The 18,447-nt window shown below is 45.0% G+C and overlaps 1 protein-coding gene and 1 non-coding gene across 5 annotated transcripts in view; both read right to left on the bottom strand.

The window, feature by feature from the left end:
* Positions 1–800: 800 nt before the first annotated feature.
* The window catches only part of LRRC20 (leucine rich repeat containing 20), a 98,695-nt gene continuing 81,048 nt past the window's right edge, over positions 801–18,447 (bottom strand). For all 4 annotated transcript variants that reach the window (XM_036998929.2, XM_036998931.2, XM_036998928.2 and 1 more), the window contains one exon: positions 801–3,375. In XM_036998929.2, the coding sequence (XP_036854824.2) occupies positions 3,221–3,375 (155 nt within the window). In that variant the 3' untranslated portion in view covers positions 801–3,220. The remainder of the gene's footprint in view (positions 3,376–18,447) is intronic.
* LOC118968485 (U6 spliceosomal RNA) lies at positions 4,149–4,252 on the bottom strand. Its single transcript, XR_005056184.2, has one exon. It is a non-coding gene; the product is annotated as a U6 spliceosomal RNA (small nuclear RNA).

Here is an 18,447-nt window from a genome sequence, read left to right as displayed (position 1 = left end):
GGGAAAGTTAGAGCAGGGCTCCCAGGCCAGGAGCTTGGGGATCTCCCGGAGCAGCCCTCCACTTTACATAAAGGCAACCTGCCGGGAGAGGAAAGGGATTTGTCAGCTCACAAAACTAGCTAGAGCTGTTACGGGGATTAAATAAATTAGTGTCTGTAACATGTTTAGCCACTGCCTGGTACCCACTAAGCTCTCTATGTGTTTGTAAAAAAAAAATAATGAAGTGTCTGGCCTAAAACGCAAGACAAACTCAAAGACTAAATAAAACAAAAACTGACCTCAGCCTTGAACCCAGTAGTGGGTCTTCAATGTGAGCATGCATCAGAACACTTTGAAAGGCCTGCGTTAGAGTCCTGGGCCCCACTCTCACTGTGTCTGATTCTGTAGATGAGGGAGGGCCCAGAATTTTCATGTCCAACCGGTTCCCTGGGCTGCTGCTGGTGCACAGACCCCTCTGAGAATCACATGGCCCCCCAGTGAATTGCTAAAGGTGTAATTCCTGGTATCAGCAGGGGGAAAAGTGGGGGAATGGGCCCCTTGATCCTTTACCAGGCATACAGGGCTCCCCGTGGGCTGATGTCTGGTTGCTCTGCAGCAGTGCAGCTGGAGGGCATGCATCAATTTTGCTTGGCTGAGCCTGTGCCCATCTGCAAATATTCTGAGTATCACGCCAGTCTAGCTTTATCTCAAGCTTTCTACAAGAGGGGCAGCCCCTCCACTTCAGAGGTGGTTGGGTTTGACACCCAGCCTATAAGGTCTGTGTGGGAGTCAGGGAATGAGTTCAACATCAACCAGGCAAGTGAAACCAATGCATTCTTTATTGCAACTGAGGCTAAGGGCTTATTCACACTGTGGGCTCTGATCTGGGGGCTTCTCTGACTGCCCAGGCTTTCCTAGGCAGGCAAGGGCAAACTCTCCCAGCAGAGTAGAATACAGCTTCCTGAAGCAACCCCTTCAAAGGGCCAGAGGTGAGGATCTGGGGAAGCAGGAGCTTGGCAGATGGAGGTTCACCCGAAAGGCGGTGTCCAGAGAACCAGGTAAATCCAACCTTCATCCCCTAGTGACTCTGGGTCACACCCTTTCACTGGAGAGTCGTGTAGACTCTGAAAGGCTCTAAGAGGCCCAGGGTCTCCTGGGGCTGGTTTACAGAGAGGGATGAGCACAGACTCGGAGCCCTGTAAGTAGCAGGGGGCAAGAGAATCTTCATTCTCCACTCTGAGGACATCCCTAGGGTCACCCCAGGCCTTTGCTTCTCAAATGGTAAAGTGCTTGTAGGAATCACCTGGGGATCTTGTTGAAATGCAGGTTCTGATTCAGGAGGGCTGGGGTGGGGCCTGGGACTCTGCATTTCTAACAAGCTCCCCCATATGCTGATGCTTCTGGTCCACAGACCACACTTCAGGTTGTGAGGCTCTGGCCATAAAATGCCTATGTACATGTCAGAAAAGCACACCCCTTCTTTGACCAGGAGAGACCTCACTCCAGCAGAGAGGGTGTACGGGGCCAGTCCTGAGCTAAACTGTAGCCCTCACTTGTCCCCAATGTGCACAGCTGGACTCCATAGCTCTGGAGATCCTGTATAGACCTCCTCACCCCAAAAACCCCTTTCCCAGAGCTTGGCCAACCAGGCCTGTAAGATGAGCAGAGCAAACAAATCATCTCTTAGGACACTGAATGCTCAGTGATGGGCCACCAGTGACCCAACCTGTCAGCAACTTTCCAAGAGATGGGAGGCCTGGGCTGGGACAGGCCCAGGGCTGGGGAGGGGGAAAGGGGACAGCAGCACTCTGAGAAAGGGTTACTGCTCTGAGCCGTGGTCTGAGCTCTGAACAGCTTAACCCTAGCAGTGGAAGAGTGGCTACTTGTCCGTGCACATAGGATTTGGGTGGTCATGCTTGTCACAAGTCCTGGAGCCTCAGTGTCTCCCAGAGACAAAGACAAAGGGCCAGACCAGGTGGGCTGTGGGCTCTGAGCCTGCCTGCTCCACAGATGAGAAGGTGGGAGGTAGATACCTGGGAGATCGGGAGGTCGGGGGCTCTCTAAGCCACAGATGTCATCAGAAAGCAAGAGCCTCAGGCTCTCTCCTGGTAGGGGGACCAGCTGGGTACTGTCCCGGTATTAGCACTGAAAGTCCCTTGTCCCAGGAAACCTGTCAGTACTGGGCAAACAGGAATGGTTGGCCATCCTATCGATTGGCCACACCCTAGACCCCAGGTTGAAGACCTAGAGATGACTGGGAGCTGACTGGCCACAAATCCAATGGTCCATAGTGTCTTCGGCCCCAAGGAGGAGCAACAACAAAGCAGCCAGGCTGCTGCCAAAGGGAGGCTGTAGTGAGGACGGCCATCTAATTACCTTGGACCAGAGCCACGGGCACAGATGGCTTTGTTTCTCTCTATGCCGCCTCTTCTGCAGCTCAAAGGGTGATTCCAGGCACAGCTGGTCAGCCCCAAGGAACACTCAATTTCCTACCCGATTTCTTGATCGTGAGTGAGGACAGAGCTGGCCTGATTTGCTCCCTGGTCTCCTGGCCCAATAGGCCTTGGGCTCCTATATACACGTTCTCAGCCCTACTGAGCATCAGCCATGCTCTCTCCACAGCCTTCCCATGACTACCGGTTCAGGCTCCCACCAATCCAGAGACCCACAAGGTGAGGACTGGGAACTAAGGGTTTCATCTGGGTCGGTTCTCAGGGAGCAATAAATAGATGGAAATTGTCTTCTATTCCTCTCAGGGCAGTGACTGGCTCTCAGAACTGGTAACAAGGACTCAGAATCACAGGGGCCCAGAAAATGCTCAGTGATGCTCATCTGTGGGCTCAGAAGGTGCCAAATGATCTGAAGGTAACTTGGAGGCATGGGTTGCCTGAAAAGCCTCAAGGAGCCCAAAGGAGGCGAAGGCCCCCGCCACTGCCCCTTCTCCCAAATAAATAATGAGGCTCTGAGAGAGTGGGAGTCTGCCTAACTTCACACAGAAGCTGTGAGTCTCGGCTCCAGTGCCCACTCACCTCCTCTCTCTGGGGCACTCCAGGGCCCACCACTGCTCTAAGCTATCTATCCTGGACCAGCTGTGCCCCCTCCTACCGTGTGCTATTTGGCCCACCCATCCCCGGCACCCCCAAGCTTAACTTCTCATGAGCCTCTGGGACTCCCTCCCTCCCTTCAGGGTGCCAGGCCAGGTGGCCTCTGTCCCTTGCCGGGTGGGCATGAGGAGGGAGACCTAAGGTGGAGGGGCCCGTGCCCCCTCCGAGGACATGAGCATGTCAAACTTGATGAGGGGTGGGGCGATGACGCGCACCTCGGCGTTCAGTGGGTTGAAGCGGAGGTTGATGCTGCGCAAGGCGGTCATGGCGGCCAGCTTCTCCACGGGCACATCTGTGGGGGAGAGAGGATAGGTTAAGGGAGCCAGGGGGCTAAGGAGACGAAGAAGGATGAGGGAACAAGAAGACATTGACACTGATGGAGAGAAACTCTCCATCACCCACTGCATATGGAGCTCAGCTGCTGGTGCCCAGCTCTTTGTGAGGGACCCTTGGGGACACCAGGGCATTATAACACATGCAGGAAAGCACCACCAAAATAAAATTAAACATGAGGATTTCCATATATCCCAGTAATTCCACTTCTGGATAGAAATGAAAGAACTGAAAACAGGTACTCAAACAAATACTGTGCACAAATGTTCGCAGCAGCTCCATTCACAATAGCCAAGTGTCCATCAATAGATAAATGGATAAACAAAATGTGGCATAGCCAAACAATGGAGTATTATTCAGCCACAAAAAGGAATGAAGTAGTGACACATGCTACAACTCGGATGAAACTCAAAAACATTATGCCGAATGAAAGAAGCCAGATACAAAATGTCACTTGTATGATTCTATTTACAGGCATATCTCATTTACTGCATTTTGCACATACTGCATTTTTTATAAATTAAAGACTTGTGGCAACTCTGCATTGAACAAGTCTACTGACACCATTTTTCTAACAGCATTTGCTCACTTCATGTCAGTCACATTTTGGTAATTCTTACAACATTTCCAACTTGTTCATTATTATTATATTTGTTATGGTGATCTGCGATCAGTGATTATGACTCGGTGAAAGCTCAGATGATGGTAATTTTTAGCAATAAATTTTTATTTTTAAACATGGAATGCGTCACAAAGTTGCATGTCATCCTTGTGCAGTAGCCATGCTAATCTCTGTATCATTCCAATTTTAGTATCTGTGCTGCCAAAGTGAGCATAGCAATTAAGTATTTTTTAATTAAGGCATTTACATTGTTTTTCAACATAATGCTGTTGCACACTTACTACAGTATAGTGTAAACATAACTTGCATATGCACTGGGAAACCAAAAACTTCATTTTGACTTGCTGTTTTTCAACATAATGCTGTTGCACACTTACTAGACTACAGTATAGTATAAACATAACTTGCATATGCACTGGGAAACCAAAAAATTCATTTGACTTGCTTTATTGTGATACTCGCTTTACTGCAGTGGTCTGGAGCTGAACCTACGGTATCTCCAAGATATGTCTGTAGATGAAATGTCCAGAATAGGCAAATCCATGAAGACAAAAAGTAGATCAGTGGTCGCCAGGTGCTGGAGATGGGGATTAATGATTGCTTAATGGGTAACAGGGTCTCCTTTGGGGTGACCAAAGTATTTTGGAACTAAGTAGAGGTGAAGGTTGCAGAATACTGTGAATGTACTAAGTGCCATTGAACTGTACACTTTAAAATGGTTCATTTTGAGGGGGCGGAGCCAGGATGGTGGCGTGAGTAGAGCAGTGGAAATCTCCTCCCAAAACCACATATATCTATGAAAATATAACAAAGACAACTCTTCCTAGAATAAAGACCAGAGGACACAGGACAACATCCAGACCACATCAACACCTGCGAGAACCCAGCGCCTTGCAAAGGGGGTAAGATACAAACCTCGACCCTGCAGGTCCTGAGCACCCCTCCCCCCAGCTCCCGGCGGGAGAAGGAGCACAGGACTGCTGAACACCCAGCCCCAGCCATCCGGACCAGAGCACAGACACAGTGTATGTGCAGGGCCCTGGATACTAGGGAAACAGGGCAGCAAGAATGGTGAGCAGGTGCCCGAGGCTGGCACCGGAGAATAAAGAAAAACGAGTGGCCATTTTTTTTTGTGTGTGTGGTCGTTGTTTTGTTTTGGTGGCTGCTTTTTGGAAGTCTTAAAGGGGCAGGGCAGGACACTTAGTCCAGACGTAGGGAATCCGGGGATATCTGGGCACCCTAATCCCCTGGGCTGCAGGGAGCACGGAGGCCCCTTACGGAGATAAATAGCCTCCTGGTTGCTCCCCCTCCAATGCAACTCCACCACTTTGGAGCAGCAGCCCAAGCCAGGCCACGCACACAACAGCAGAGATAAACTCCACAGAAGCCGGGCAGGAAGCAGAAGCCCTGTCTGCGTGAAGCTACCCAGCACAAGCCGCTAGAGGTCGCTATTCTCCCAGGAGAGGAAGGCCACAAACCAACAAGAAGGGAAGTTCATCCAGCTGTCACTAGTCCCAGCTCTGCAAACTATTCCTATCACCATGAAAAGACAAAATTACAGGATCACAGAGACACCAGAGAAGGAGACAGACCTAACCAGTCTTTCTGACAAAGAATTCAAAATAAAAATCATAAACATGCTGACAGGGATGCAGAGAAATACGCAAGAGAAATGGGATGAAGTCCGGAGGGAGATCACAGATGCCAGAAAGGAGATTACAGAAATGAAACAAACTCTGGAAGGATATATAAGCAGAATGGATAAGATGCAAGAGGCCATTGATGGAATTGAAACCAGAGAACAGGAACGCATAGAAGCTGACATAGAGAGAGATAAAAGGATCTCCAGGAATGAAACAATATTAAGAGAACTGTGTGACCAATCCAAAAGGAACAATATCCGTATTATAGGGGTACCAGAAGAAGAAGAGAGAGGAAAAGGGATGGAAAGTATCTTGGAAGAAATAATTGCTGAAAACTTCCCCAAACTGGGGGTGGAAATAATCGAACAGACCACGGAAATACACAGAACCCCGATCAGAAAGAATCCAAGGAGGACAACACCAAGACACATAATAATTAAAATGACAAAGATCAAGGACAAGGAAAGAGTTTTAAAGGCAGCTAGAGAGAAAAAGGAAAACCCATCAGGCTAACATCAGACTTCTCAACAGAAACCCTACAGGCCAGAAGAGAATGGCATGATATACTTAATGCAATGAAACAGAAGGGCCTTGAACCAAGGATACTGTATCCAGCACAACTTCATTTAAATATGATGGCGGGATTAAACAATTCCCAGACAAGCAAAAGCTGAGAGATTTTGCTTCCCACAAATCACCTCTACAGGGCATCCTACAGGGACTGCTCTAGATGGGAGCACTCCTAAAAAGAGCACAGAACAAAACACACAACATATGAAGAATGGAGGAGGAGGAATAAGAAGGGAGAGAAGAAAAGAATCTCCAGACAGTGTATATAACAGCTCAATAAGCGAGCTAAGTTAGGCCGTAAGATACTAAAGAAGCTAACCTTGAACCTTTGGTAACCACGAATCTAAAGCCTGCAATGGCAATAAGTACATATCTTTCAATAGTCACCCTAAATGTAAATGGACTGAATGCACCAATCAAAAGACACAGAGTAATAGAATGGATAAAAAAGCAAGACCCATCTATATGCTGCTTACAAGAAACTCACCTCAAACCCAAAGATATGTACAGACTAAAAGTCAAGGGATGGAAAAACATATTTCAGGCAAACAACAGCAAGAAGAAAGCAGGGGTTGCAGTACTAATATCAGATGAAATAGACTTCAAAACAAAGAAAGTAACAAGAGATAAAGAAGGATACTACATAATGATAAAGGGCTCAGTCCAACAAGAGGATATAACCATTCTAAATATATATGCACCCAACACAGGAGCACCAGCATATGTGAAACAAATACTAACAGAACTAAAGGGGGAAATAGACTGCAATGCATTCATTTTAGGAGATTTCAACACACCACTCACCCCAAAGGATACATCCACCAGGCAGAAAATAAGTAAGGACACGGAAGCACTGAACCTAATAGACATCTATAGAACTCTACATCCAAAAGCAACAGGATATACACATTCTTCTCAAGTGCACATGGAACATTCTCCAGAATAGACCACATACTAGCCCACAAAAAGAGCCTCAGCAAAATCCCAAATATTGAAATTCTACCAACCAATTTTTCAAACCACAAAGGTATAAAAGTAGAAATAAATTCTACAAAGAAAACAAAAAGACTCACAAACACATGGAGGCTTAACAACATTCTACTAAATAATCTAAGGATCAACGAACAAATTAAAATAGAGATCAAGGAATATATAGAAACAAATGAGAACAACAACACACAGCCCCAACTTCTGTGGGATGCAGTGAAAGCAGTCCTAAGAGGAAAGTATATAGCGATCCAGGCACACTTGAAGAAGGAAGAACAATCCCAAATGAATAGTCTAACATCACAATTATCGAAATTGGAAAAAGAAGAACAAATGAGACCTAAAGTCAGCAGAAGGAGGGACATATTAAAGATCAGAGAAGAAATAAACAAAATTGAGAAGAATAAATCAATAGCAAAAATCAATGAAACCAAGAGCTGGTTCTTTGAGAAAATAAACAAAATAGATAAGCCTCTAGCCCAACTTATTAAGAGAAAAAGAGAATCAACACAAATCAACATAATCAGAAATGAGAACGGAAAAATCACGACAGACTCCACAGAAATACAAAGAATTATTAAAGACTACTATGAAAACCTATATGCCAACAAGCTGGAAAACCTAGAAGAAATGGACAACTTCCTAGAAAAATACAACCTTCCAAGACTGACCGAGGAAGAAACAGAAAGTCTAAACAGACCAATTACCAGCAACGAAATTGAAGCAGTAATCAAAAAACTACCAAAGAACAAAACCCCCAGGCCAGATGGATTTACATCAGAATTTTATCAGACATACAGGGAAGACATAATACCCATTCTCCTTCAAGTTTTCCAAAAAATAGAAGAGGAGGGAAAACTCCCAAACTCATTCTATGAAGCCAACATCACCCTAATACCAAAAGCAGGCAAAGACCCCACCAAAAAAGAAAACTACAGACCAATATCCCTGATGAATGTAGATGCAAAAATACTTAATAAAATATTAGCAAACCGAATTCAAAAGTATATCAAAAAGATCATACACCATGACCAAGTGGGATTCATCTCAGGGATGCAAGGATGGTACAACATTCGAAAATCCATCAACATCATCCACCACATCAACAAAAAGAAAGACAAAAACTACATGATCATCTCCATAGATGCTGAAAAAGCATTTGACAAAATTCAACATCCATTCATGATAAAAACTCTCAGCAAAATGGGAATAGAGGGCAAGTACCTCAACATAATAAAGGCCATATATCATAAACCCACAGCCAACATTATACTGAACAGTGAGAAGCTGAAAGCTTTTCCTCTGAGATCGGGAACTAGACAGGGATGCCCACTCTCCCCACTGCTATTTAACATAGTACTGGAGGTCCTAGCCACGGCAATCAGACAAAACAAAGAAATACAAGGAATCCAGATTGGTGAAGAAGTTAAACTGTCACTATTTGCAGATGACATGATATTGCACATCAAAAACCCTAAAGACTCCACCCCAAAACTACTAGAACTGATATCGGAATACAGCAAAGTTGCAGGATACAAAATTAACACACAGAAATCTGTAGCTTTCCTATACACTAACAATGAACCAATAGAAAGAGAAATCAGGAAAACAATTCCATTCACAATTGCATCAAAAAGAATAAAATACCTAGGAATAAATCTAACCAAAGAAGTGAATGACCTATATTCTGAAAACTACAAGTCACTCTTAAGAAAAATTAAAGGGGACACTAACAAATGGAAACTCATACCATGCTCGTGGCTAGGAAGAATCAATATCATCAAAATGGCCATCCTGCCCAAAGCAATATACAGATTTGATGCAATCCCTATCAAATTACCAGCAACATTCTTCAATGAACTGGAACAAATAATTCAAAAATTCATATGGAAACACCAAAGACCCTGAATGGCCAAAGCAATCCTGAGAAAGAAGAATAAAGTAGAGGGGATCTCACTCCCCAACTTCAAGCTCTACTATAAAGCCATAGTCATCAAGACAATTTGGTACTGGCACAAGAACTGAGCCACAGACCAGTGGAACAAACTAGAGACTCCAGACATTAATCCAAACATATATGGTCAATTAATATTTGATAAAGGATCCATGGACATACAATGGTGAAAGGACAGTCTCTTCAACAGATGGTGCTGGCAAAACTGGACAGCTACATATAGGAGAATGAAACTGGACCTTTGTCTAACCCCATATACAAAAGCAAATTCAAAATGGATCAAAGATCTTAATGTAAGTCATGAAACCATTAAACTCATGGGAAAAAACATAGGCAAAAACCTCTTAGACATAAACATGAGTGACCTCTTCTTGAACATATCTCCCCGGGCAAGGAAAACAACAGCAAAAATGAACAAGTGGGACTATATTAAGCTGAAAAGCTTCTGTACAGCAAAAGACACCATCAATAGAACAAAAAGGAACCCTATAGTATGGGAGAATATATTTGTAAATGACAGATCCGATAAAGGCTTGACGTCCAAAATATATAAAGAGCTGACACACCTCAACAAACAAAAATCAAATAATCCAATTAGAAAATGGGCAGAGGAACAGACAGTTCTCCAAAAAAGAAATACAGATGGCCAACAGACACATGAAAAGATGCTCCACATCACTAATTATCAGAGAAATGCAAATGAAAACTACAATGAGGTATCACCTCACACCAGTAAGGATGGCTTCCATCCAAAAGACAAACAATAACAAATGTTGGCGAGGCGGTGGAGAAAGGGAAACCCTCCTACACTGCTGGTGGGAATGTAAATTAGTTCAACCATTGTGGAAAGCAGTATGGAGGTTCATCAAAATGCTCAAAACAGACTTACCAGTTGACCCAGGAATTCCACTCCTAGGAATTTACCCAAAGAACACAGCAATCAAGTTTGAGAAAGACAGATGCACCCCTATGTTTATCGCAGCACTATTTACAATAGCCAAGAAATGGAAGCAACCTAAATGTCCATCGGTAGATGAATGGATAAAGAAGATGTGGTACATATACACAATGGAATACTGCTCAGCCATAAGAAGAGGGCAAATCCTACCATTTGCAGCAACATGGATGGACCTGGAGGGTATTATGCTCAGTGAAATAAGCCAAGCGGAGAAAGAGAAATACCAAATGACTTCACTCATCTGTGGAGTATAAGAACAAAGGAAAAACTGAAGGAACAAAACAGCAGCGGAATCACAGAACCGAAGAATGGACTAACAGGTACCAAAGGGAAAGGGACTGGGGAGGATGGGTGGGTAGGGAGGGATAAGGGGGGGGAAGAAGAAGAGGGATATTAAGATTAGCATGCATGGGGGGGTGGGAGAAAGGCGAGGGCTGTACAAGACAGAGAAGACAAGTAGTGATTCTACAACAGTTTGCTATGCTGATGGACAGTGACTATAAAGGGATTTATAGCGGGGACCTCGTATAGGGGAGAGCCTAGTAAACATAATATTCTTCATGTAAGTGTAGATTAAAGATAAGAAAAAAAAAAAGAAAGAGAAGGGGGATTACTCCTTAATAGGATAAAACTAACTGTAAATCAACAATTAATGCATGCTTTAAATATCCTTAATTTTGATCACTTAAAGGGTGTCACATGATCGGCTATGGAGGTACACTTTTCTGATAATATTCCTTTCTATTAAAAAAAAAAAAAAGCAGTTCCTGTGTGGTGACCTCCAATGAGTTCTACGCAATGGTATAAAGGGCATATCAAAGTGTGGGCAAAGGGTCTGTTTGTGTTTATACAGAGGATCAAAGCCTAATTTGGCTACCCAGAAAATGAACTAAGATATGATATGAAGAAGAACTTCCAACATCAGCCCTCTCTGGAAGAGTCATACCAGAAGATGGTCATCAAAAAACCTCAACAAAGATCCAGGCGATGCTGCAGTTGTAGCTGCATTCATCCCACCAGTTCCTGGACTTGCCATGGGAATGAAGAAGGAGATATCTAAACCGGCCTGTGCATACAGTAAAACAGCAAATTTGACTGGATCTATACTGTGGGAACTCAACCAAGAATTAGGAGAAGTGCAAGTTGTAGCACTCCAAAATCTTACAACTACAGACTATCTACTGTTAAAAGAACATATGGGATGTGAACAGTTCCCAGGAATGGGTTGTTTTAATTTGTCTGATTTCTCTCAGACTGTTCAAGTACAGTTGGACAATATCCATTATATCATAGACAAATTTTCACAAATGCCTAGGGTGCCTAACGGGTTTTCTTGGCTTCACTGGAGATGGATGGTAATTTTAGATCTGCGTTGGTTATGTAACTGTATTCCTATTATGTTAATGTGTGTGCACAATTTAATTAGTAGTTTAAAACCTACACATGCTTAAGTTACTCTACAAGAAGATATGTCAAAGAAATAATCAATCCTCCCATGTTTTCTTCCATCTGCTACCTCTATAGCTTTTCTTCTTCCTTCCTAATTACAACCCTTAAATAGAATTCATGCCTCATATCGAATTCACCGAGTATCATAATTCCTCCAAGTGGTAAAGATACCTCAAGACAAATGCTGGGCATAGAAGCCACAGGGCATAAATCTGCAAAGAAGTAAAAAGCTAACCTCTTCAAACAATATGGCTTCTCTCTCACTTACCAACTTTACATCTCCCTGTATGACCCCGGAAGATGACTGGTTAGCCAGAGACGGGTAAGATTCCTCAAGGGAGGAACAACCTAAGACAGGCACAGTCGCAGGGGGGTCATCAGGTGAGAAATTGGGGATCAACAGAGGTGAGGCTTAGAACCTCACCCCCCTTGTTTTGAGAGAAATCTTCTGCATCCGTGGATGTTTTATTGCCCTTGTCTAGCTTGGATTAACACATAGTCTACAGGCACACACCTGATCATCTACATTTGCTCTCTTACAACACTAAACTATGTTTTCTACCTTTATCTTGCATCTACCTACCACTTCAGCATTTTATTTAAAAAAAAAATAATAATAATAATAAAGGGAGAAATGTGGGATTCACATATAAATCAAGTATAAAAATCAAACAAATATTCATATTTGACCTGATTGTTTATAGTTCATAATGCGTGATCAAAACCGAAAGTTTTTGTGATGAATGCCCTTGTACTGTTCACCATGTAAGAACTTATTCACTATGTAAGAATTTGTTCACCATGTAAGAACTTGTTCGTTATGCTTCAGAAGATTGGAGACTGGTGAGAATTAGGCTGGGGGTGGATTAATGATTGTGCATTGAGCATTGACTCCCCTATACAGAATTTTATTGTTAACAACCATTTGATCAATAAATATGAGAGATGCCCTCTCAAAAAAATAAATAAATAAAAAATAAAATAAAATGGTTCATTTCACATTATGTGACTTCTACCTCAATTAAAAAAAAAAAGGACTGGAACAAGGCCGCAGCTATATTAACTAACACCTGGTGACACCTGGCAGTTCCTCACACCTAACCTGCGGGATCACTCAGTCTTAGGTCAAGTCCCAGATCAGCCATGTAACAACTGTGTACCTAAAGCAGATCAGTAAACTTCCTATCAGAGTAATAATAATAATACATAACTTGCGGGGCTCTTTGAGGATGAGTGAGGGAATATATGTACTCCACACTGTACTCAATGGGTGTTAGATTCCATTATTAAAGGAACCTGAGACTGAGAGAAGTAACTTGCCTAAGACTACAAGTTGAGCCCAAGCTGGAATCCATGTTTCCAAAAAGACTACAGAAGTTCAGGCTGGCCAGGCTGGGCACAGGGGTGGGAGCTGAGTTCTGGCTTGAAGGATAGACAGGACTTGAATAAAGGGGAGGGGCACTTGTGGCTGGAGAGTAGTAGGGGCAAAAGAGTCAGGGATAGGATGCCAGACAGAGAGCATAGGGAGGGAAGGCACTGGAAGATTGTATCAGTGACATTTAGAAGCTTCCAGGTCCAGATGCTGGTTAGTTTGGAACACCAAGAACTATGGGACCTCTCAGCCCAGAGAGTCAGGCCCTCCCATCTGGGCCCAGGGAGCCTATGGGATAACCTAATGTTTGTTCCCCACTTTTGACCACTGTGTAGGGGAGGGTCTACTTAGCATGCATATTGTGGTTTATAGACTAATCTAGAACATCAGGTTCAAATCCCAGCTCTGCCATCTCCTAGCTGTATCCTTGGGCAAATTAATCAAGCTTTCTGTGACTTAGTTTCCTCATCTATAAAATGGGAGGTATATAACACCTATAGGGCATTGAGTGGGGCTTTTGTAAGGATCAGAGGAGTTAATACAAAGCACTCAAAACAGTGGCTGGACACAGGAGGCAGTGGAGGCCCAGGAGCCAATGCTGACATACGGCCCAGGGTTGGGAGGCTCTAAATGCAAGCCCAGGCACAAGCTCAGGCTGCATTTGCTCTGCCCTGCTCCAACTCTGTGAGCAGTCCACATCCCGTCTGACCTCCCACCCCAGCCCAGGACAGGGCCAGGGCCTCAGGCCTATGAGTCCATTGGTAGCAGCGCCTGCCTCTCTTGGGCGCTGCACACTGGGCAGAGTTAAGAGTTTTTTTGTTTTGTGGTTGTTTTAATTTTGGACCACATTGGCACATTTTCACATATTTTTCACTTAAGTCAATGGTATTATGCTATAGCTCTCATTCTATTTCTGTACTTTTTCACTAAGCTCCACTAAAATTTTTTTTTATATAGATACAGTAAAATGCTTAAAGTGCAGGTAGTTGTAAATATATGTACACATTCATGTGAATCGCCATTCAGATCAAGCTATAAAACATTTCAAGAACTCCCTGTGCCTCTTTGCAGTTTACACTTCCTGATTTTTCTCACTGATTAATATGGCCTGTTTCTGAACTGATTATCAGTGGAAACATCTAGTATGTATCTGGCTTTAGACCTTCAGTGCAAGAATTTTTTATTTGGAACATTTTGAATATGATTATCTCAAGGTATTCTTTTCTTTTTACCTTTTCATTTGGAAATGACCTTGAATTTAGTTACAAAGATAAAAAGAATATGCCATATACCTTTGACTAACATTTAACCTTATTTATCATTTCTGCATGCACACTCTCTCTATACACACACACACACCTTTTTCTGAATTATCTGAAGACAATACACATACATCATGGCCCTTTATCCCTACTTCACTGTGTATTTCCTAATAGGGACATTCTCTTACATAACCGCAGCTAGAGATTTTGTAAACTTAATTGATAGAACACTTATCTAACATGGCCCATATTTGTTTTCTCAGATCACCTGATAACGTCCTTTCCAGCTTTTCCTTGCTCTAATACAGGATCCAGCGTAGGGTCAGGTATTGCATTTAGTTGTTATATCTTCTTGGGCTCCTTTGTCTTACATGATATTGACATTTTGGACGCATATCACGACCATCAGCCCTACCTTTTTAATACAGAGTTCGTCACTTTGTGTTTGTCTGGTGTTCCTGGTGATCAGACTGGAATACACATCCTCAGCTGAAAGACCACCAAGGCGGCATGAGCTTCTTATCACATCGGAGACACACGTGTCCATCTGTCCCTCCTAAGTGATGTTAATGTTCATCACCCAGCCCAGATGTTACCTGATTTCTCCACTGTATAATTACTGTTGAGCGTGTCTGTTTTTCCCTCCGTTGCAACTAACAAGAAGTCTGTGGGGACACGTTTTAAGGGCACGTCAAATATCCTGCTCCTCCTCAAAATCAAGCATCTATCACCCCTAGATTTAACATTTGCTGCTGATTCTTGCCTGATCTGATCTTGACAATGGCTGCAAAATGATGTTTACCAACTCTGACAGTTGCTCAGCATTTTACTCTAAGCAAGAACCTCCCCTTCACTGCCGTTTATCTACTTATTATCAATGTGGACTCCTGTATTTCTAGTGGTTTACAATTCCTTATTATATTTATTTTGCTGGTAAAATCACCCCAGATTTGGCCAGTGGGAGCCCTTTCAGTCTGGCTCCAGAGAATCCTGACTGCACTTTGGATGCAATTCCTTACTTTCTAGTAAGGCTCATCTTGACGTTTTGCTGCCCCAGCCTGGGAATCAGCTGTCAAGAAGTCCTGGTTCCCTCCAGTGGGAAGGGTACTGGTGCCCGTACTAATGGTGCTAGCAACTAAACCACTTTTTGCAATCCACCCATAAGGCCTGTGCATGTCTCATCTGTTTGCTAAGACCGCCAACCTGTGTCCCCACCACACTCTACTTCTCCACTGTGCCAGTGCTGGGATGGGCACATAGGTGGCCGTCTTCTGTCCTTAAAGGTTGGTGTGACAATGTCTTTGGAGGAAAGCCTAGGAGCAGGATCAATGGTCTAAGGATATGTGTATGTACTTCATCTAACTGCACTCTAGAACTCCTGTTGAGTCTACTTGGAGCTCCAGTCACCCTGCTTCCCCAGCCCTTTTGGAAAAGGTAGGCTGCCTGGACATGCCCACCCGCACCTCCAGGCTGACACACCCCAGGTCTTCAGCAAGGGTTCTGTAACATCCTTCTCTTCCCATGCCTGAGAGCTCTGCGGTGACGGGGCGGCAGTGCCCAGGGCTCCAGTGCCTAGGAAGTGGGTGAGAGAGCCCACACCGGGTTCTGCTGGCTACCCTTTGGCAAGGGTGCCTGCAACTGAATCCTCTGAAGACAGACTCTCCTTCCCTCTGGACTTGGTAAAGGGATGAAACTACCCCCTAGCTCTTCTGGGAGATGGGAAGGGTAGGTCACCAACTCAGTACAGTTCTTCAGACGTGCAAGTCATTCAAGTTTATTAATCATTTCCATATTTGATCCCTCCATAGCCATGGGAGGACAGCAGCACAGATGCCCCTCTGCCCACTTTACAGAGAAGACTCGACATGCAAAGACACACCTTAAGAGCTGAGTTGGGGCCCTGGCTTGCCACCTGCTGGTTCACAGTGACCTCCACAATGTCCGTGCTCAGCTGGGTTAGGTGGGGGTGGGAGTTCCCAGGAGCCTCTTCTCCCCAAGGCTATCAGCCCAAGGTGTTCTCAGCACAGTCTAAATTTGCATGGATTAGGGCCTCCAGGATCTCATCTCTGCTTTGGGTCAAGTTTGTGGTCGATGGTGGTTTTTGTTTAAGTACTATTACCTCCCTTTTATAAATGAGGAAAATGAAGTGCAGAGAGGTTTGGTAAACTGCCCATAGTCACACAGCTAGGAAGTGCTGGAGCCAGGATATGAGGCCAGGCCAGTTGGCTCCACAGTCTATGGTCTTCAGGCCAGCTCCCTCCACTACCTCCACCATCTTCCTTCCCCCTCCCCAACTATGAGAACCCTCCAAAGGTCCCTTAGTAATAGGAGACAGAAAACAGTTTTCCTGCAGAGCTCCTGGGGATCGTGACCAGGATGTTGACAGCAATGTGGGGCCACTCAGCCAGGAACAGCTCCCTTCCACAGCCCAGGGACTCCACCTCCATGAGGTACCAGGTGCACAGGTCAGAAGTCACAGAATCTTAGAGTCCCATGACAGGCATTCCCTTGCTGACCTACCCTGAGAGAAAGGACTTCTTGGAGATCTTCTCAGATTGGTTCCAGAATCTGTCCCTTCTTGTCCTTGATAAAACTTGTGAAACATGGAGCCCAGCCTGTTCTTCAGGTGAATGCTCCCAGATCCTTCACTTCATGTGATATCGTGCGGAAGCGGGGCAGGTTAAGACACCAAACAAAGCTTTGGAGTCAGAGAGATAAGACTCGCTGTTCCATGACTGACTGTGTTGCCCTAGGCAGGATCTCTGAGCCTCAACTTTCTCACTGGTGAAATGGGGGTCATTCTGTCCACCTTGCAGAGAGACCATGAGAACTGGATGAGACAACTGCATGCAGTATGCTAGCGCTGTAAGTGTAGGACCCCTTGCTCTGGTGCCTGCACCAACACACCAGCTGAGCTCCACCCCAATCTGAAAACAAACCCTACAGCTTCTGAGCGTGCAGATGCCAGCCACTAGCAGCTTGGCCAGCGGAGTCTCAGTCGGAGTTCACCACCGAGATAACCCGATGTAAGATCATGTGGGAAGGGAAGAGGTGTTTAGCCTCAGATTTTTCCTGAAAGCTCTACAGTTCCCTGAGCCTCTTAACACCACTCATAGGTTAGAAGCCCTACACGGGACCTCTGCTGAGGGCTGAGAGAACCAACTGGAAGGTCCCTCAAGGTACTCATTTACATGGGTTGCTTGCCAGGGTCTGTAAAGATCATGACAGAGAGACCTCACAGCTGGGAGGAAGTAAGGAAACTGAGGCACAGTGGGCAGAAGGAACTTTGACTCAGATCATCCAGCCATGAGGTAGCCAGGCTGATGCTGAGATAGAGGCTTGTTTAGAACATAGATGTGCAGGCATCCCAGGGCCTGGTGATGAGGCAGCCAGATCCCCTCCCTGGAGTTTGCCCTCGCTTATTAGCACCTTAGGGTGACCTGGCTCTGAGCTCCCTGGAGGCCCAGCTCTGCCTGTTAGCTCAGTGGCCTATCTACTCCAAGGCCTTGCAAACCCTGGGGGCACAGCAAACTTTAAGGTCCTGAGGGAAGAGTCTTTTCTTTGTCCCTGAATCCCCAGGGCCAAACCATATCTGGCACATATACATCTGGGCACAAAAAGAAACTGTGGGCAGCTGAGAGGGCATTACTAGGGTAGGTAGTGGCTGGGACCTGGGTCCTTGGCAAGAAGACTGGAAATAGGGCATTGAGTGGGGCTGGTCATTACCTACGTGGCAGGCAGGAACCTACATGACAGAGTGAGAGGACGGGAAAGTGCGGGAGGCAGTGGGGAGAGACCCAGAGCCCAAGGCAAGCTTGGAGGTTCAGGCAGAATAGGAAGCAGAGACAAGGCCCCTTTTCAGGATGCAGCTACAGAGAACTCTCCTGGGAGACAAGCAAGATCCACAGCTATCAGTTCCCACCTACCTTCTGCTTTCCACAGAGTTCATTCAGATGCTAATGTCACATTACACAGCTGCAGAGCCTGCTCCACCCACCCCTTACTGGGTGGCGGCACTGCTGGAATGGGGACTGAAGAAAGGGGCTGCCCACAGTCATTCTTGGCTCTCTTCCTGTGAGTCGGGCCCCCCTTTTCCCTTCAAATAATGCCTGCAAAGAAAAGGGGTCATGACGTGGAACCTTTACCTTCACATTAGCAACAGATTTGTAATGGCCACAGACAACAGCAGAGCCAGCAGTGCAGGTGGGTGGGCC

The sequence above is a fragment of the Manis javanica genome, chromosome 7, assembly GCF_040802235.1.
Source record: "Manis javanica isolate MJ-LG chromosome 7, MJ_LKY, whole genome shotgun sequence".
Classification (NCBI taxonomy): domain Eukaryota; kingdom Metazoa; phylum Chordata; class Mammalia; order Pholidota; family Manidae; genus Manis; species Manis javanica.
The sequence above is the reverse complement of the archived record's forward strand: the minus strand, read 5'-3'. Positions and strand labels throughout refer to the sequence as shown.